Raw genomic sequence first — 21,352 nt, 5'->3', positions numbered from 1 at the left:
GGAGAGGGAGAGAGAGGGGGAGAGAGAGGGAGAGATATGGAGGGAGAGAGAGAGTGAGAGAGAGAGGGAAAGATGGAGAGAGAGAGAGGGGGAGAGAGAGAGAGAGGGAGAGAGAAGGGGAGAGAGAGAGACGGAGAGGGTGAGAGAGGGTGAGAGAGAGAGAGAGAGCGAGAGAGAGAGGGAGAGAAGGAGAGAGAGAGAGAGAGAGGGAGAGAGAGGGAGAGAGAGAGGGAGAGGGAGGGAGGGAAAGAGAGAGGGGGAGAGAGGGAGACAGAGAGTGGACTTGCGAGAGTGGAGAGGGATTTGCCTACAGATCAATAATTTGCTTTAACCAGTGCACATTCTAACAGAGAAATGTTTCTGTTTTAGCTATAAATGTTAATTTCATCAGACCACTGCCACACATTGTATTTCTATATTGTTTTCAAAAACTTTTACAGTATGTACCTATGTTGTCTAACTAACAGACAGTTCTTTCAGTGGAGACATGACTGACTCCTGTCAACCTTGGTTTCTCAAGCATGTCATGACCCGGGAAACCAAGTTATTATCTATAAATGCACAATTCTAAAAGTAAAGTCTAATGTATTCTTTTCTTCAAACAACTCCTCCCTTTCTTAATGCTAAGACACGTTGGGTGCATATTTGTCCATCATCACCTCCGAAGGTCATAGTTATCATCGCTCTGTGGAAGGAATCTTCCATTAAGAGATAACAGGCAGCGGTTAATATCATTACACCAGGTCATCCCACTATTATAAGGGAGGGTGGGGCTTATCAGCTCAGTAGTAGCCTGAAGGGGTGGGCCTGGCCCAGGCTGAGGGCGGATACTTTAGTACTATACATGATGTCATCTCTGGAGTAGGTGGGCATCCTCATCTCCTTATTGGTCGATATGTGATAGGTGGTGGTGATGGTTGTAGAGGAAGAGTAGAGTGGGAGGAGCCTCCGCAGGCCATAGGTGGATATGCTGGTAGAAGGGTGGGTCGTGGCTTGACAGACAGGTTGGTAGGCCTGCCTCTTCAAGAGTGGCTGGCCGGGGGGGCATCCCCGAGGCGGATGCTCCCCAAGAAGGTGGTGTGGTTGGTCATGCTGATGGAGGTGTCCTCGTACACCATCTTGATGGAGATCTTCTGCCGGGCACGCAGCAGACACACCCCAGCCGTGTAGCAGGTGTTGAACTTGCGCTGTCCAGTCTCGATGCTCCGTGTACAGCGCAGGAACGGCGTCTTGTCCACCATCACCTCATAGCTAGCAATGTCAGTGAAGTTGAGGTAGTAAACCTGGTAGGAAAAGTTATGTGTGGACAAACATGCCAGAAATATTATTTTAAATTCTGAGGAAATAACACAAATATGAGAATACAGATAATAAACTACTAGACTACTTATTTAATTGAATTTATTTCCAATCATTAGATATAGCATGCAAACTGGGCAAAAATTACCACAGCATATGATTCACTTTGTACAATGTGTCTCAGTTTGAAGGGCATGCAATACATTCACTTCACTCATCCAGACATTTCCCTCTGCAGCCAAAAGCACAGTCAAAATCAACCATGTGTGTTCTGAGAAATGTAGCCTATAGTATTCCTGATAATTGCTATTTAATACAAGTAATTTCATGGGGAAATCTAATTTGGATTTCTGACAATAATAAAGTTTAGACTCAATGCTAAGGATTCATTAGAGATTATGCCTAGTATAGTCGGCCTTACCACAACCAATTTAGATTTTTCGACCTTACTAACCTTTGAGATATCATAATTCACTGGGACTGCAGAGAGAAAGGATGAGTGACATGCAGGCGATAGGAAGAGTTAGGCCTAAGACCGTACTCACTTCTACCTGACTATAGATGAAGTAGGTGCCATCTACCAACACCTCCAGCTCCCCAGATCTCGAGTGCATCTTGAACACCTTGTGATGCATGGATATCATTTTCCAGTTTCTCAGTACGCCTTCTGAAAGATCTCAGCGTGAGAAAAGGGCAGTCACTCAACATCCGTCATTGCCATACAATTATAGACAGGCAAAAAATAAACTGCAATAAATACAATGTGTATGTGTATGTCTCCTGCAGTGAATTAATGTCTTAACTTATTCCGATCTATTCTTAGAGGAACTAATAACAAATAATAGACTTCTTGAAAATTATTTCTGACTGTAAATTTGCCTTTATTTGAGTAATTCAGTGATGTGAGGGCGAGAGGATCTAAAATTTAACTCTTACCTTCCTTGACCTGTATTGTTGTTTCTTGGCCTTGGAGATGTACCACAGCAGGCTGTAACACAACAATAAATAATTCATTTGTGGATAAGTGGACATACATAAAAAAATATATATTACAAATTGAAAGAGTAACACACCTGGCTATCTCTAACTCTGCCCCCTGTAGAGTAGAAAACAATTACTGTGTCAGTTTTTTTAATGAAAGGTTGAACAACACAAATAAATCAGGATTTGGGCCAAATGGAATGAAAGTGAGGAGGTACCTGAGGGTCCTTGAAGACCAGGGGGTCCCTGTGGCCCTGGGGGTCCAGCAGGGCCTGGAGGTCCGGGTGGTCCTGAGGGGCCCATGGCGTTGTTCCCAGGGATGCCTGGAATGCCAGGAATACCAGGTGGCCCCTGTGGCCCTGGAGGGCCTAGGGGGCCAGGTGCACCCGGAGGGCCCTTCTTACCTAAAAAGTAAAATCTGAATTAGTGGGTACTATGACATGAAAGAAAAGACAAATAACCTCATCAGCACTGCACCATCACCTGTAGCAATGGAAGCGTTCACTTAAAGGAAAGATCCACCCAAAACCACTTATTCCTTTAATTACCAGTGTTAAATAACACTAATAAACTCAGCAAAAAAAGAAACGTCCTCTCACTTACAACTGCGTTTATTTTCATCAAACTTAACATGTGTAAATATTTGTATGAACATAACAAGATTCAATAACTGAGACATAAACTGAACAAGTTCCACAGACGTGACTAACAGAAATGGAATAATGTGTCCCTGAACAAAGGGGGGGTCAAAATCAAAAGTAACAGTCAGTATCTGGTGTGTTTGGACCATGATAGTTTGTTGGTGATATGGACACCAAGGAAATTGAAGCTCTCAACCTGCTCCACTACAGCCCCGTCGATGAGAATGGGGGGTGGGCTCGGTCCTCTTTTTCTGTAGTCCACAATCATCTCATTTGTCTTGATCATGCTGAAGGAGAGATTGCTATCCTGGCACCATACTGCCAGGTTTTGACCTCCTCCCTATATGCTGTCTCATTGTTGTCGGTGATCAGTCCTACCACTGTTGTGTTGTCGGCAAACTTAATTATGGTGTTGGAGTCGTGCTTGATCATGCAGTGATGGGTGAACAAGAAGTACAGGAGGGGTCTGAGCACACACCCCTGAAGGGCCCCCATGTCAAGGATCAGCGTGGCAGATGTGTTGTTACCTACCCTTACCATCTGGGGACTGCCCATCAGGAAGTCCAGGACCAAGTTGTAAAGGGAGGTGTTTAGTCCCAGGGTCCTTAGCTTAGTGATGAGCTTTGGTGTTGAACGCTGAGCTGTAATCAATGAATAGCATTCTCCCGTAGGTGTTCCTTTTGTTGAGGTGGGAAAGGGCAGTGTAGAGTGCAACAGAGATTGCATCATCTGTGGATCTGTTGGGGTGGTATGAAAATTGGAGTGGGTGTAGGGTTTCTGGGATAATGCTATTGATGTGAGCCATGGCCAGCCTTTCAAAGCACTTCATGGCAACAGATGTGAGTCCTACAGGTCGGTAGTCATTTAGGCAGTTTAGCTTGGTGTTCTTGGGCACAGGGACCATGGTGGTCTGCTTGAAACATGTTGATATTACAGACTCGGTCAGGGAGAGGTTGAAAATGTCAGTGAAGACATTGCCAGTTGGTCAGTGCATGCTGGGAGTACAGATCCTGGTAATCCTTCTGGCCCTGCAGCCTTGTGAATGTTGGCCTGTTTAAACATTTTACTCATATCAGCTACGGAGAGCGTGATCACACAGTCGTCCGGAACAGCTGATGCTCTCATGTATGCTTCAGTGTTGCTTGCCTCGAAGCGAGAATAGAAGTCATTTAGCTCGTCTGGTAGGCTCGTGTCACTGGGCAGCTCGCGGCTGTGCTTCCCTTTGTAGTCCGTAATAGTTTGCAAGCCCTGCCACATCCGACGAGTGTTGGAGCCGGTATAGTACGATTCAATCTTAGTCCTGTACTGACGCTTTGCCTGTTTGAGTGGGATTTCTTATAAGCATCCCGCTCATTGAAAGCGGCAGCTCTACCCTTTAGCTCATAGCAGATGTTGCCTGTAATCCATGGCTGGTTGGGGTATGTACGTACGGTCACTGTGGGGACGACGTCCTCGATGCACTTATTGATGAAGCCAGTGACTCAATGCCATCGGAAGAATCCCGGAACATATTCCAGTCTGTGCTAGCAAAACAGTCCTGTAGCTTAGCATCTGCGTCATCTGACCCCTTCCTTATTGAGCGAGTCACTGGTACTTCCTGCTTTAGTCTTCGCTTGTAAGCAGGAATCAGGAGGATAGATTTATGGTCAGATTTGCGAAATGAAGGGCGAGGGAGAGCTTTGTACGTGTCTCTGTGTGTGGTGTAAAGGTGGTGTAAAGTTTTTTCCCCCTCTGGTTGCACATTTGACATGCTGGTAGAAATTAGGTAAAACAGATTTAAGTTTGCCTGCATTAAAGTCCACGCCCACTAGGAGCGCCACCTCTGGATGAGCATTTCTTGTTTGCTTATGGCCTTATACAGCTCGTTGAGTGCCGTCTTAGTGCCAGCATCGGTTTGTGATGGTAAATAGACAGCTACGAAAAATATAGATGAAAACTCCGTTGGTAAATAGTGTGGTCTACAGCTTATTATGAGATACTATACCTCAGGCGAGCAAAACCTCGAGACTTCCTTAATATTAGATTTTGTGCACCAGCTGTTATTTACCTCTTAGACACAGACCGCCACCCCATGTCTTACCGGAGGCAGCTGTTCTATCTTGCCGATGGACCAAAAACCCAGCCAGCTGTATGTTATCCATGTCGTCGTTCAGCCACGACTCAGTGAAACATAAGATATTACAGTTTTTAATGTCCCGTTGGTAGGATAGTCTTGATCAGAGCTCATCCATTTTGTTGTCCAATGATTGCACGTTGGCTAATAGGACTGATGGTAGAGGGGGATTACTCACTCGCCGTTCAGATCCTTACAAGGCACCCCAACCCACGTCCCAGATATCTCCGTCTCTTCTTCATGCGAATGACGGGGATTTGGGCCTTGTCGGGTGTCTGAAGTAAATATTTCGCGTCAGACTTGTTAAAGAATAAAATCTTCGTCCAGTACGAGGTGAGTAATCGCTGTCCTGATATCCAGAAGCTCTTTTTGGTCATAAGAGACGGTGTCGGAAACATTATGATATTGTGATAGTACGTACTTTAGAGGACAATAGTAACGTTTCTAGACATATACACTGACTTTGAAAAGGGATTGCGTGACGATTAGCTTAGCAATCGCGTGACGCAGCATGACAACGTGAAATCTATTGGTCGACAGTCTGCTGGGTGGGGCGTTATATGTTCCTTCAGTCTTTGGATTCCTATCTCCTTTCTCTAATATCTCTGGCAACGGCACCATGCAATGTACCCTGGACTGGAGTGGCAGACAAATAGGAAAAATGTGCTAGATCCAACATTTCTTGAGGTAAGAATATTGCAAAAATATGATCAATGGCTCATTCGAGAGAAGACATCCTCCCGAGTTATGACATCGGCCAGCATTGAAATCTGACATTTATGATAAACATTTTTGCGATCTAAAAGTCAGATTCCTATTAAGTTCCAGTGTATTGAGAGCGACTATATCACAGTGCTACATCATACTTGCCGGATTTCTGCCTGCTTCAAAGCCAATAACTCAGATACACATGAAAACATGAATTGACCCAGTGAATCGATAGAACATCACTCAGAGATACACAAAAGCAATATAACATTCAAAATGGGTGAACCTTTCCTTTAAGGATAGATGTAGGAATGTTTTTCTTTTACTGTACCTTTTTTCCTTTCTTTTCGTTTGTTTCCATGTGATTCTGATGTGATTCCATCCATGTGAAAGAGAGAGAACATACAGATAGAGAGAGTCAAACAAGAATAGGGGGATGCAGATGCAGGACATTACAGCTTAAAACACTGCACCCCTGGCACAAGATGTATGCCACTTCTGATCAGTTCTCAAAGCTATGTATTTACAGTTTTCCATCTCATCTTTCCCCTAGTCTGGATTGCAGAATTACAGATAACCCATGAGTCATATAATAGTGTAGAAGCATGTGGAGTAAATGATTGGAGTTAGTTTGAGGATGTTTGTGGCTAACACAAGCTGAACCCAAATGCTATGAAAAGAATCAGCGTGCTATTGACTTGAATTCAATAAACTCGACAAATATGATTTTAAAATAGTCTGTTCATGAAATTAGAGGGCTTAGTTTTGAGAGGACACACAGTATGCCTAACCCTTGTAGATGTATCAAGATAATGTCTTGAGACATAAACAGATTTTCTAATTTTGGACATTTTGTGAATGCACAAAAGTTTGTAATTTCCACTTGAAAATGTTTCTCTTTAATAAGTGATATAAAATCTGGAACACATTAAGAGTGAAACATCTGAAATGCCAAACCCTTTGTGAAATGTCTAGAGCAGGAGGTGGTCTGGGAGTAATTATCATTTAAAGACTCAGGAATTTTACTGATTTGAGGAAAATGTCTCTGAAGGTCGTTTTCATTGTTTATACTGCTGTATGTTGCAGTAGCTTTGGCTATGTCAAACAACACAAACAGAGAGTTTGAGTTGACCATTGCTTGAGAAGCTTCTCTCCCAAATGTTGACATGGAATGAAAAGAAGTTAAGAGCACTGTGTGTTACATGAGTCATAAGAACAACTTTTAAGAAAGCAAAACTGGGGAAATCTCACATTCCAAAAGTTACATAAATATTTATTTCAGAGATGTTAAAAAATCCCAATCACTGTGTCCATGAAAGCCATGAGGGCCCTGAGCTGAAACACTTGTTATTAGTGAGAGATGGTGTGGCGCTGTGCCCACTGCTGTGCTCTGTGGTCTATTTGGACCCGTTTCTTTGTATAAAGTGTGTTAAGGTTTCCTGAAAACAAGTTCCTTAACCACAGCTTTCTGCCAGGTACTGCAAGCATGGGACTTGCTGAGCACAATGTAATTAATGTCAGGACTCCAAAAACAACAAGACTTGGATATTACTGGACCCGAATCAGTCTGGGATGGACAGTGAAAGTAAAATTCCCTGTAATGAGTGCACAGCACATGTCATTTATTTGAGTTGAATTGCATGAATGGACCCATCCAAAGTGCTACAATTATACAATTGGAAAATAATATCCTAACATCCTTGTTCAACTCAATAAACAACATCTGTACAGCAAAAAAAGTGAAAATACGTAAGAAGACTGTCAATCACACTGTAAGACCTGTGATATGCACTTTTGTGTGTCTGTTTGAATTGGCTTAGAAGTTGTTTTCTCAATAAATGTCATCATTTTGCTGTTTTAATTACCATTGTTTCTTAATGTTTTCTGGTTGTCTTCTCACGCAATATATATATTTTTCTCAAAACATAAGAGACCAAAAGTAAGAAGAACAATTTGCTTAAGACGCTAGCTTAAATGTTGTATTTATTCCAGATGACTTTCATTTCAAATGAGTGAAATAGTTTCTTTGATGTGCAAAGTAAACATGTATTGCATGGCTAACTATGGATCTGAATGGTGAATAACTTTACATTGAAGATGGAAAGATGAGTCTGAGAGCACACGAAACAGACTCCAAATCATTCCAATTCACTGTGTCTTCCTTCCTTTTGTCAATGTGCACACAGGCCCAACTGTGCTACAATGTGAAAGACTTTACATGCAGAAACTATATTGTATAAACAAGATAGAAGTGCTCCTCATATTAAAGGAAACTGTCCACCTACAACAACACCCACTCACTAATCAATCTGTCTAAAACCCTAGCAGAGAATCTTGGAATCTGTCATAGCCAGAAAACAGCCAAAGGCAGCATTACTCATTAAACAACTTACTAATCGGTTGGATAAGTGATAACAACACTTTTCACTTTGTTTTCATTGGCAGACGTCTAGGAACAGACTGTTTTACCGGAAAGAGGAATTGAAAGCTAGATGTAGGATCTTAAATTTGATCACTCTTTTGTTGCTGAAGGCTTCTTAAGTTTGTAATTTCCACTTTAAAATGTCATACTTGATTTGCCTTAACGCAAAATGTATCAACCCCTAAGAAAAATGTCAATTCATTAGAATACACATAATATTTCACATTTCCTGTTGCTGCAGGATTATTTTTCTGCTGTAGCAATCTGGCTCAAATTAAGATTTCTCATCTGTAATAGATCAAAATGCCTTCAGCAAACTCTCTGCATACAGATAGTTGGGAAAACAAACCCCATGTCGATTAATCATCAATCAGATATAAGATTCAAAAGATTAGAAAAGAATAAGACTTATTTGTACTCTGTATTTTTATAGAATTACCAAAGCATCCATATCTATATGTGACTAAGAACAAAATTATTGATCTTTTCACTGAGGAGTTCTGTGTATTTACACATTGTAATGTGTGTATAATATATATGAGTTAACACTCCATTGCTCTGTTTGGATGAAACATGCAATGGTTGGAGAGTGAGACAGAATCATTGAAGTCTCCATTTCTGACTTAACCGAATAAACACTTGTCTAAGATAGTTATGATGGCATTGCGCCTTAAACAAATCCAGTTTGACAAGCGATTTGTACAGATATAACAAACATTTAAATACAATCTTCCCTCCATCCCAAGGGTGTCTGCTTACTCTCATGGCCATACTGTATCAGTCAACATGGACAGCTGTGTTACCAGTAGATAGATAGTTACGGTAATGCTTAAGCCCTTCTACTCTGCAGGCATAAGTATGTTTTATGTTCAGGTTGTCATTCACAAAATGTTGGCACCAAATGCCAGCATGTCCACAGCCTTGGACACACCCTGCCTGCCTTGACAATAGACGAGCGGTACATGTTGATGGGGATACCGTGGTCATTTCCCCATCATACATTTTCCCCAGCAACAAGCATATTCTTGTTAAGTGAAAATAAAAACATGATGACAAAAAAAAAATATATATATATATATTATTGTTACATATACACCGGATAGATTTTTACAGGATCAGCCATAGTAGCACGGCACCCCTGAAGCAAATTAGGGTTAAATGCCTTGCTCAAGGGTACATCAACAGAGTTTTCACCTTGTCGGCTACTGTATTCAAACCAGTGACCTTTCGGTTACTGGCCCAATGCTATAACCACTCATTCCAACTAGCAAGGTCAAGTCCTCCTCCCATCATCCTGGTAAAAAGGGACAGGGACAGGTCCTGGTCCAGATGAGCTCCATTACACACACACACACACACACACACACACACACACACACACACACACACACACACACACACACACACACACACACACACACACACACACACACACACACACACACACACACACACACACACACACACACACACACACAATTCTCATTACTCAGCTGTTTTTACAAGAGTTGTCCCCACTTAGGCACATGGCTCAGCACAGCCTCCAGAGGTGCACCAGGAATGTAATGGTTGGGGATATGGTTAATAAATACTGGTCAATGTGTTATGGAGAGGCAGGGGAACAGAACAACAACAAGAGAGAACAAGGCTGTCCCCAGTGTGACACAGCTCTAATGGCCGTACACTCATGATAATTGATTTCTGAAAATAATCCCCCATATTCCATCTATAAACAGATTGTGACAAAAAAAGAGTGGTACAATGCTTTAATGAATGGAACAAATTAGAATCAAAGAGGACCAACATTGAAAACACATTTTCACAACACGTACTACAAAAACACATCTGCTGTGAAATGGCTTGCAAAGGCAAACTGCATATTTATGAAGGCAAAGTGCATCTGACATGAAAGAGAAATTATTATTTTGGCAAATGCTTCAGTACCAGCTCCTTTGGCTTGATAGTGCAGAGGGCTCTTTTAAGTCCTCTCCCAGGGCCAGCTGATAGACTTCCATCATTAACACATCCAGTCATGGCTCAACAGCTGAGGACTCTGTTGTATCCCACACTTTAGTGTTAACTGTTAACAGTCAAAAGATTACAGATGGTCCCTCGGTCGGTCTACCATTTGGAATCAATACAAAACATTTGCACTGGGGTAAACTCTGTTATTTTGGATACATGTGACAAACACTGTTCTACATAGCACTGTGCACAGTCTGGCATATGTCAGACATCAAGTCATACTGCCGAAAGCATACTTAGCTATGATGTTTGTTAGCATGTGTTAAACAAACAAATTGCAATACATTCAATTATAGATACATACCAGTCTCTCTGTCATTCAATCACTTTGTCATTAGTGAATTGAAATCTAGCAGTGAGGGAACAGAATCCAGATATTATGGCGATCAAACGGAGAACATAGAGGGAGTCAATGTGTGAAAACACTCAGTGTGTCAAACACTTTGGGTTGGGAGTGTTCATTCCTGCTCAAAGCCACTTCTGCAAAATAACCTGATTTAAAACAAGGATACTTCATCTCTTGTAATGGTTAGAACTTTGAGAAAATATTTCTGCTTTGTGTTTCTTCTGTACTAACTGAAATTACATACATGTACTACCACATGGCAACATGCCTATTCCCCCCAAAAATCGAATAAAAAAGGCACAACGTAAACCTAAAATATATGACTGTCAAGAAGCCCAAACCAGTTGTCCAAATGGAATAGGATCTGCTTTGTGTAACCTCATAATGCATCGGTCCTGCACAGTGCAGCTCTAACCCCTGAGCTCAGACTGTGATTCATGGCAGGGGATTCTAATACATGGTCTTTTTTTCTTTTAATCAAAATAAAAGGACAGACCTGCCAAGAAGCAGGTGGGGGAAATTGTTAACATGCATTCCTTAGGCCTGAGAATGTCGCTATTTGCTTTAAAGCTCAGCCTTAATTGAATAAGCTTGTAATGTAGAGCTAAACTCACATATCCATTTGCTAATTCAACCATACTCAGCTTGTTCGATAACATCATCTGTCTTTTTAGCTAATTTGGAAAGACCTTTCGACCGGGGCTGCTTGGTCTTTAAAAGTAATGGACAAGAAATGTTTAAATCAAATTGAATTATAAAAACAAACAGCTGTTATTCTAGACAATGAGTAAGCCAATGGTCACATCTGAAAATTTGCTCTACTCTCTCCTGCTCTACTTGAAGGGGAAAAACATCATTATATAATCCAGTGAGCTGGTGCTCCCAGTCCTGCCAAAGGCCTTGTCATGTTATGCTGTCTGAGTAGAGGAGTGGCCCAGGGGAACCTAACACAAGCAGAGAGGGGATGGGTGGGTGGGGGGGTAACAAGAAGATGAGCCAATTGGCCAATCTGTCGTCTCTCTGGCTAATTTGATTTAAAAAGAGTGAAGTTAGCCAGCAGCTTCATTGTTGCAATTTGGACAGGTCTCACAGTAGGAGGCCGGATCAGTTGCGGCCCATTACCAAGCAGTATTGAAATGACACTGCCTTAGTTCCTTGAATACTTTTAAAGTTATGTCTTTGTACTTGACCTTGGTGGATTTGTGAGGTACGATATGTTCTCCGCACATGATATATTGTATGTGCAGCAGTCTTATGGCTTGGGAGTAGAAGCTGTTAAGGAGCCTTTTGGACCTAGACTTAGTGCTCCGGTACTGCTTGCTGTGTGGTAACAGAGACAACAGTCTATGACTTTTGGGCCTTTATCTGACACCGCCTAGTATACTCCAGGCTGCATCACATCCGGCCATGATTGGGAGTCCCATAGGGCTGCGCACAATTGGCCCAGCATCGCCCGGGTTTGGCCGGGGTAGGCCGTCATTGTACATAAGAATTTGTTCTTAACTGGCTTGCCTAGTTAAATAAAGGTAAAAAAGTAAAACAAATCCTCAACATGGGGGCCCCTCAGGGGTGCATGCTTAGTCCCCTCCTTTCTCCCTGATCAAGCACGACTCCAACACCATCATTAAGTTTGCTGACGACACAACGGTGGTAGGCCTGATCACCGACAACGATGAGACAGCCTATAGGGAGGTCAGAGACTGACAACAACGTGAGCAAGACAGAGGAGATGATCGTGGACTACATGAAAAGGAAGGCCGAACACGCCCCCATTCACATCGACTGGGCTGTAGTGGAGCGGGTTGAGAGTTTCAAGTTCCTTGGTGTCCACATCACCAACAAACTATCATGGTCCAAACACACCAAGAAAGTCGTGAAGAGGGCACGCCTTTTCCCACTCAGGAGAAAAGATTTAGCATGGATCCCCAGATCCTCATAACATCCTGACCAGTTGCATCACTGCCTGGTATGGCAATTGCTCAGCATCCGACCGTAATGCACTACAGAGGGTAGTGCATGCAGCCCAGTACATCACTGGTGTCAAGCTTCCTGCCATCCAAGACCTAAATTGTATTTATTTTATTGAACCTTTATTTAACTAGGCAAGTCAATTAGGACAAATTCTTATTTTTAATGACAGCCTAGGAACAGTAGGTTAACTGCCTTGTTCAGGGGCAGAATGACAGATTTTTACTTTGTCAGCTCAGGGATTTGATCTTGCAACCTTTCGGTTACTAGTCCAACGCTCTAACCACTAGGATACCTGCCACCCCCACAGGATCAGCGTGGCAGATGTGTTGTTGCCTAGCCTTACTACCTGGGGGCAGCCTGTCAGGAAGACCAGGATCCAGTTGCAGAGGGAGGTGTTTAGTCCCAGTGTCCTTAGCTTAATGTTGAGCTTTGTGGGCACTATGGTGTTGAATGCTGAGCTGTGGTCAATGAACAGCATTCTCACATAGGTCTTCCTTTTGTCCAGGTGGGAAAGGCCAGTGTGGAGTGCAATTAGATTGCATCATCTGTGGATCTTTTGGGGCCCCGCAGCCTTGTGAATGTTGACCTGTTTAAAGGTCTTGCTCACATCAGCTACGGAGAGCGTGATCACACAGTCTTCCGGAACAGCTGGTGCTATCATGCATGATTCAGTGTTGCTTGCCTCAAAGCGAGCATAAAGGCATTTAACCCATCTGGTAGGCCTGCGTCACTGGGCAGCTCGCAGCTGGGTTTGCAAGCCCTGCCACATCCGATGAGCGTCAGAGCCAGTGTAGTAGGATTCAATCTTAGTCCTGTATAGATGCTTTGCATGGTTGATGGTTCGTCTGAGGGCATAGCGGGATTTCTTATAAGCAGCCGGGGTAGTGTCTAGCCTTTAGCTCGGTGCGGATGTTGCCTGTAATCCATGGCTTCTGTTTGGGATATGTACATACGGTCACTGTGGGGACGAAGTCATCAACGCACTTATTGATGGTATGCTCCTTAATGCCATTGGATGAATTCCGGAACATATTCTCATCTGTGCTAGCAAAACAGTCCTGTAGCGTTTCATCCGCGTCATCTGACAACTTCCGTCTTGAGAGAGTCACTGATGCTTCCTGCTTTAGTTTTTACTTGTAAGCAGGAATCAGGAGGATAGAATTATGGTCATATTTTTCAAATAGAGGGCGAGAGAGAGCTTTGTACGTGTCTTTATGTGTGGATTAAAGGTGGTCTAGATTTATTTTTCCTTTGGTTGCACATGTGACATGCTGGTAGAAATGAGGTAAAACAGATTTAAGTTTGCCCGGCCACTATGAGTGCCACTTCTGGGTGAACATTTTCTTGTTTGCTTATGGCCTTATACAGCTCGTTGAGTGCGGTCTTAGTGCCAGAGTCGGTTTGTGGTGGTAAATAGAAGACTACGAAAAATATAGATGAAAACTCTTTTGGGAGATAGTGTGGTCTACAGCTTATCATGAGGTACTCTACCTCAGGCGAGCAATACCTCGAGACTACCTTAATAGCGTCCCTGAGTGTTGCATCAGTCTAAGGCACTGCATCTCAATGCTAGAGGCATCACTAGAGATCCTGGTTCGATTCCAGGCTGTATCACAACCGGCCGTGATTGGGAGTCCCATAGGGCGGCGCACAATTGGCCCAGCTTCGTCCAGGTTAGGGTTTGGCCAAGGTAAACCGTCATTGTAAATAAGAATTTGTTCTTAACTGACTTGCCTAGTTAAATAAAGCGCAGCAACTGTTATTGACAAACAGACACACACCCCCACCCCTCGTCTTACCAGACGTAGCTGTTCTGTCCTGCCGATGCACGGAAAACCAAGCAAATGTATATTATCCATGACGTCGTTCAGCCACGACTCGGTGAAACATAAGATACTACAGTTTTTAATGTCCAGTTGGTAGGATAGTCTTGAACTGAGCTCATCCAGTGATTGCACGTTGGCTAATAGAATGGATACTAGAGGCGGGTTACCCACTCACTGACAAATTCTCACAAGGCACCCTGATCTCCGCCCCTGTATTTCATTATTTTCTTCATACTAATGACAAGGATTTGGGCCTTGTCTGAGAGCAACATTGTATCCTTTGTGTCCGACTCATTAAAGAAAAAACATTTGTCCAGTTCGAGGTGAGTAATCTCTGTTCTCATATCCAGAAGCTCTTTTCGGTCATAAGAGACGGACGGTAGCGTCAACATTACGCACAAAATAAATTAGAAACAATGTGAAAAAACACACAAAATACCACAATTGGTTAAAGAGCCCGTAAAACGGCAGCCATCCCCTCTGGCACCATTCGTCCATATAACAGTAGAACTATGACTGCACCAAAACAGACAAAGAATTATTTGACATAATAAGCCCCTGATTTAGTAAGGCTGCAGTCTTTCCCCTTAGATCCATGAAACTCTGTACCTGTCTGTGTTTAAAGATATCCCCTATAAAACTGACAAATCCATTTTGCAGTGAGACAGAGAAGAGGCATATCCGGTGTACGAAGCATATGTAGGGCTAACAAACTCTGAAGACTCACATATGTATGTATACATATGTCATTCTGATAGTCCCCATGCTGAGTGTTCCAGTTTACACTATGGCACACAGAGCATACAAGGACAAGGCTTTCATGACTCACTCTCACAATCCATTTCCAATGCAACCACAAACTCTACACTCCAGAAAGAATGAATAAATACCTTGGAATAAAAATTCTGTTAAACTGGATTAGATTCGACTGTGAAGCAAAGATAGATGGGTTTTGCGGTGTGAACACATCTCTGTGAATAAATTCAGTGACAGATGTAGGTGATAAGGAGGAGGAACTTCATGACAGGTGAACATAAAGCTCTTCCTTTCAACAGCAGCAGTCGTCTGTGTCAGGGCATGTCTCCCAGCGATCCCACTTCTACCGGTTACAACACTGACCCCGTACTCTTTGACAGATGAAAAATCACAATCATTTTGTGCTTGTAAAGATTAATGCTACCCTCAATACATTGTTAAATCTCCCCAGGGAGGAAGTGCAGAAGGAGTAGGTTCCCTCCCTTCCTCCTGCTTTGTCTCCTAAACCCAAGGTGGTAGAGATCAAAACAGATAAGGTGTCACAGAAGGTTTGTTCACGGCACAAGCGTCTCGTCTGGTTCTAAACCTGAGCAGTGTGATCATACACAAACTGTCTGGTATATTTTCAGTCCAGTGAAAATATACATTTGCAGTTGCTGTAGCCCTCCATATTGCCTATTCTTGTCACATTCTTTTGGGGGCTCTTTTGGAGAGGCCTTTCCTTCCATACAGTACCTGTTCCCTTTCCAAGGCTTTTTCTTTGGATGTTTGTAGGGGAGTCACTCTTCAATGCTGATCTTGGGAATGCGTGTAGTTCAAGGCCAGGCAGGCATTTCTGAGGCAGCCAAAAACCCTGTCATTTCTGGGCTCTGCCAACACCTCTCTTGCAATACTCTGTGCTCTCGCACACTTCATATGGCATTTGTGCTTGTGTGTATCTTTATCACCAGTGAAAACCTTTCCTGGCACCAATCTAACATACTACTTTCTAACTCCTAATATCCTATTCCCTAAATGTTCTTGGTGACTGACACCTCATCAGTGACCATCAGGGGAGATCCTCAGCATTAAAGGAAAGAGTCACCCATTTTTAATGTTATCTAATCGCAACATGCAACAATGTCAAAGATATATGATTCCACAGGTGAAGAAGCCGGATGTGGAGGTCCTAGGCTGGTGTGGTTACACGTGGTCTGCAGTTGTGAGGCCGGTTGGACGTACTGCCAAATTCTCTAAAACAACATTGGAGGCAGCTTATGGTAAGAAATTAACATAAAATTCTCTGGAAACAGCTCTGGTGGACATTCCTGCAGTCAGTATGCCAATTGCACGCTCCCTCAAAACTTGAGACATCCGTGGCATTGTGTTTTGTGACAAAACTGCACATTTTAAAGTGGCCTGTTATTGTCCCCAGCACAAAGTGCACCTGTGTAATGATCATGCTCTTTAATCAGCTTCTTGATATGCCACACCTGTCAAGTGGATGGATTATCTTGGCAAAGGAGAAATATTCACTAACAGGAATGTAAACAAATTTGTGCACACAATTTGAGAGAAATAAGCTTTAGGTGCATATGGAACATTTCTGGGATTTTTTATTTCAGCTCATGAAACATGGGACCAACACTTTACATGTCGCATTTATATTTTTGTTCAGTGTAGTTTTTGTGCATCTCTGATATGCATATTTTGTCTCAGAGATAAGAAAAAAAATACAGTAACATTCAAAATGGGTGAATCTTTTCTTTAAGCCAAAAGAGCAGCTCTCCAGCTGGAATCACAGCACCACTTCTTCTCTATAGTACCTCTCCAATGAAAACACTGGACCTGCACCATATTTACATGTAAATACATCCTCAGAGCAGAAAGCAGCAGCGTCCAAAACACATGTCATTCATCTCTTCAGCCTCCCCTGACTGGAGGTAATCCGAGGAAAGGAACAATGCCTCACCAGCAGATCCTGATTCTGGCAGGATCATACCAACCTTATTGTGTGAAGCTGAAATATGTAGACTCACTTCAACTGATATCTAAGCAGCAGCAGTAGCCCACAATGGAAAGAGAGAGAAAGAGAGAGAGAGAGACTTAAACCCTCTAATGACAGAGCGCCCAAACAAATTACTGCATTGTAAATGTTCCAATGCAATGCATGTCAGGCTTTGAACTGAATACCACATCAAAAATCCAGTGCTCACTCCTTTCAAACCAAGAAATCAGGAGAACGGCCGCAAAAATGTAATTACTTATATTCTGGTTTTATACCAACAACATAGAAGTGGGGAACAACGTCTCCCTCCCAAAGTGCATAGATCCAGCCTCTGTAAATGCAACTAAACGGCCCGCCCAGTGAAGGAAAGGTCGCCCTGTGTAATTTTTTAAACATGAGAAACAGTGACATGTACTCTGAATGACCTAAAATGATAAACCCAATTGTGATGATCGTCCAAATAATCTCTTTCACAATCTAAAGACATGCCTTTTATAAGTAACCAGACATTTGAAACACTTTAAGGGTTTATGAGAATGCACATGAATTTATTGAATGTAATATGTGTTTAGTCATGTCCTTCAGTACTGCCGATGTTCGCCTGTAATGAGAGAGAAATGCATGTTAGAGTTCACGCCAACATTAATTTGGTTTTGGATGCGCCAACCATTTGTTTGTAGCGCTGTGTTACTCAGTCTTAGTATGCTTCAAGTGCACATGTTTTAGTGATGTAATCGCTAGGTTAAAGGTAAAAAATTGTTTGCAAACATACCGGTAATCCTCGTTGAATGAAGAGGTGAATCCTTTGTTCCTGCTGCATCAGGAGGTGTGTCAAACACAGCCGTGTTCAGGAGCGCTACTTATCCTGTGTTACTGAGATCTGTAATGTGGTTGAATTCCAAGGGAGGACAAATGTTACCCTGCTTTATGCAGGGTCCTACACTATTGACTGAAGTGTGTATATATTTAGTAATATATTGATTATTGTCTGAATATGTTTATTGTGAATTCATGCCTGTATTTGAACATGCTTTCGACATGCTTTCGAGGCCAAGGCTTTCGACTCTGTCAATCACCGTATTCTTATCGACAGACTCAACAGCCTTGGTTTCTCAAATGACTGCCTCGCCTGGTTCACCAACTACTTCTCAGACAGAGTTCAGTGTGTCAAATCAGAGAGCCTGTTGTCCAGACCTCTGGCAGTCTCTATGGGGGTGCCACAGGGTTCAATTCTCGGGTCGACTCTTTTCTCTGTATATATCAACGATGTCGCTTTTGCTGCGGGTGATCCACCTCTACGCAGACGACACCATTCTGTATACTAACCTCTAAAGATGCTTCAACGCCATACAACACTCCTTCCGTGGCCTCCAACTGCTCTTAAACGCTAGTAAAACCAAATGCATGCTTTTCAACCGTTCGCTGCCTGCACCCGCCCGCCCGACTAGCATCACTACTCTGGACGGTTCTGACTTAGAATATGTGGACAACTACAAATACCTAGGTGTCTGGCTAGACTGTAAACTCTCCTTCCAGACTCATATTAAACATCTCCAATCCAAAATTAAATCTAGAATCGGCTTCCTATTTCGCAACAAAGCCTCCTTCACTCACACTGCCACTTTTCTGCTCTTTTGCACACCAGTATTTCTACTTGCACATCATCATCTGCTCATCTATCCCTCCAGTGTTAATTTGCTAAACTGTAATTACTTCGCTACTATGGCCTATTTATTGCCTTAACTCGTCATGCCATTTGCACACACTGTAGATAGACTTTTTTTTCCTCTATTGTGTTATTCCTACTGCTACTCCTACTGCTCTCTCCTCGTCTGGCCACGTGTTCTCGCATACCCCTAGAGCATCGAGCCAGCGGGGTGGTGGCACTGGAATCCTCATCTCTCCCAAGTGGACATTCTCTCTTTCTCCCCTGACCCATCTGTCTATCTCCTCATTTGAATTCCATGCTGTCACAGTTACCAGCCCTTTCAAGCTTAACATCCTCATCATTTATCGCCCTCCAGGTTCCCTTGGAGAGTTCATCAATGAGCTTGACGCCTTGATAAGTTCCTTCCCTGAGGATGGCTCACCTCTCACAGTTCTGGGTGACTTTAACCTCCCCACGTCTACCTTCGACTCATTCCTCTCTGCCTCCTTCTTTCCACTCCTCTCCTCTTTTGACCTCACCCTCTCACCTTCCCCCCCTACTCACAAGGCAGGCAATACGCTTGACCTCATCTTTACTAGATGCTGTTCTTCCACTAATCTCATTGCAACTCCTCTCCAAGTCTCCGACCACTACCTTGTATCCTTTTCCCTCTCGCTCTCATCAAAAACTTCTCACTCTGCCCCTACTCGGATGGTATTGCGCCGTCCCAACCTTCGCTCTCTCTCTCCTGCTACTCTCTCCTCTTCCATCCTATCATCTCTTCCCTCTGCTCAAACCTTCTCCAACCTATCTCCTGATTTTGCCTCCTCAACCCTCCTCTCCTCCCTCTCTGCATCCTTTGATTTTCTCTGTCCCCTATCCTCCAGGCCGGCTCGGTCCTCCCCTCCTGCTCCGTGGCTCGACGACTCACTGCGAGCTCACAGAACAGGGCTCCGGGCAGCCGAGCGGAAATGGAGGAAAACTCGCCTCCCTGCGGACCTCGCATCCTTTCACTCCCTCCTCTCTACATTTTCCTCTTCTGTCTCTGCTGCTAAAGCCACTTTCTACCACTCTAAATTCCAAGCATCTGCCTCTAACCCTAGGAAGCTTTTTGCTACCTTCTCCTCCCTCCTGAATCCTCCTCCCCCTCCCCCCCCCCTCCTCCCTCACTGCGGATGACTTCGTCAACCATTTTGAAAAGAAGGTTGACGACATCCGATCCTCGTTTGCTAAGTCAAGCGACACCGCTGGTCCTGCTCACACTGCCCTACCCTGTGCTTTGACCTCTTTCTCCCCTCTCTCTCCAGATGAAATCTCGCGTCTTGTGACGGCCGGCCGCCCAACAACCTGCCCACTTGACCCTATCCCCTCCTCTCTTCTCCAGACCATTTCCGGAGACCTTCTCCCCTACCTCACCTCGCTCATCAACTCATCCTTGACCGCTGGCTACGTCCCTTCCGTCTTCAAGAGAGCGAGAGTTGCACCCCTTCTGAAAAAACCTACACTCGATCCCTCCGATGTCAACAACTACAGACCAGTATCCCTTCTTTCTTTTCTCTCCAAAACTCTTGAACGTGCCGTCCTTGGCCAGCTCTCCTGCTATCTCTCTCAGAACGACCTTCTTGATCCTAATCAGTCAGGTTTCAAGACTGGGCATTCAACTGAGACTGCTCTTCTCTGTGTCACGGAGGCTCTCCGCACTGCTAAAGCTAACTCTCTCTCCTCTGCTCTCATCCTTCTAGACCTATCTGCTGCCTTTGATACCGTGAACCATCAGATCCTCCTCTCCACCCTCTCCGAGCTGGGCATCTCCGGCGCGGCCCACGCTTGGATTGCGTCCTACCTGACAGGTCGCTCCTACCAGGTGGCGTGGCGAGAAGCTGTCTCCGCACCACATGCTCTCACCACTGGTGTCCCCCAGGGCTCTGTTCTAGGCCCTCTCCTATTCTCGCTATACACCAAGTCACTTGGCTCTGTCATATCCTCACACGGTCTCTCCTATCATTGCTATGCAGACGACACACAATTAATCTTCTCCTTTCCCCCTTCTGACAACCAGGTGGCGAATCGCATCTCTGCATGTCTGGCAGACATATCAGTGTGGATGACGGATCACCACCTCAAGCTGAACCTTGGCAAGACGGAGCTGCTCTTCCTCCCGGGGAAGGACTGCCCGTTCCATGATCTCGCCATCACGGTTGACAACTCCCTTGTGTCCTCCTCCCAGAGTGCTAAGAACCTTGGCGTGATCCTGGACAACACCCTGTCGTTCTCCACTAACATCAAGGCGGTGACCCGATCCTGTAGGTTCATGCTCTACAACATTCGCAGAGCACGACCCTGCCTCACACAGGAAGCGGCGCAGGTCCTAATCCAGGCACTTGTCATCTCCCGTCTGGATTACTGCAACTCGCTGTTGGCTGGGCTCCCTGCCTGTGCCATCAAACCCCTACAACTCATCCAGAACGCCGCAGCCCGTCTGGTGTTCAACCTTCCCAAGTTCTCTCACGTCACCCCGCTCCTCCGCTCTCTCCACTGGCTTCCAGTTGAAGCTCGCATCCGCTACAAGACCATGGTGCTTGCCTACGGAGCTGTGAGGGGAACGGCACCTCCGTACCTTCAGGCTCTG

At 44.1% G+C, this 21,352-nt stretch overlaps 1 protein-coding gene across 3 annotated transcripts in view; it reads right to left on the bottom strand.

Annotated features, from left to right (window-relative positions):
• Positions 1-591: 591 nt before the first annotated feature.
• LOC115149087 (ectodysplasin-A) overlaps positions 592-21,352 on the bottom strand; it is a 61,455-nt gene continuing 40,694 nt past the window's right edge. Inside the window, exons 3-8 of one of the 3 annotated variants that reach the window (XM_029691599.1) lie at positions 6,074-6,109; positions 2,499-2,684; positions 2,373-2,395; positions 2,236-2,287; positions 1,851-1,975; positions 592-1,283 (exon numbers count right to left, since the gene is read on the bottom strand). In XM_029691599.1, coding sequence (XP_029547459.1) covers positions 1,023-1,283; positions 1,851-1,975; positions 2,236-2,287; positions 2,373-2,395; positions 2,499-2,684; positions 6,074-6,109 — 683 coding nt within the window. In that variant the 3' untranslated portion in view covers positions 592-1,022. Of the gene's footprint in view, positions 1,284-1,844; positions 1,976-2,235; positions 2,288-2,372; positions 2,396-2,498; positions 2,685-6,073; positions 6,110-21,352 lie in introns of all 3 variants that reach the window. The other 2 variants (XM_029691598.1, XM_029691600.1) reach the window with 2 other exon arrangements.

Source organism: Salmo trutta, chromosome 15, assembly GCF_901001165.1.
Source record: "Salmo trutta chromosome 15, fSalTru1.1, whole genome shotgun sequence".
NCBI classification, from domain to species: Eukaryota; Metazoa; Chordata; class Actinopteri; order Salmoniformes; family Salmonidae; genus Salmo; species Salmo trutta.
This window is presented reverse-complemented; position numbering and strand designations above follow the sequence as displayed.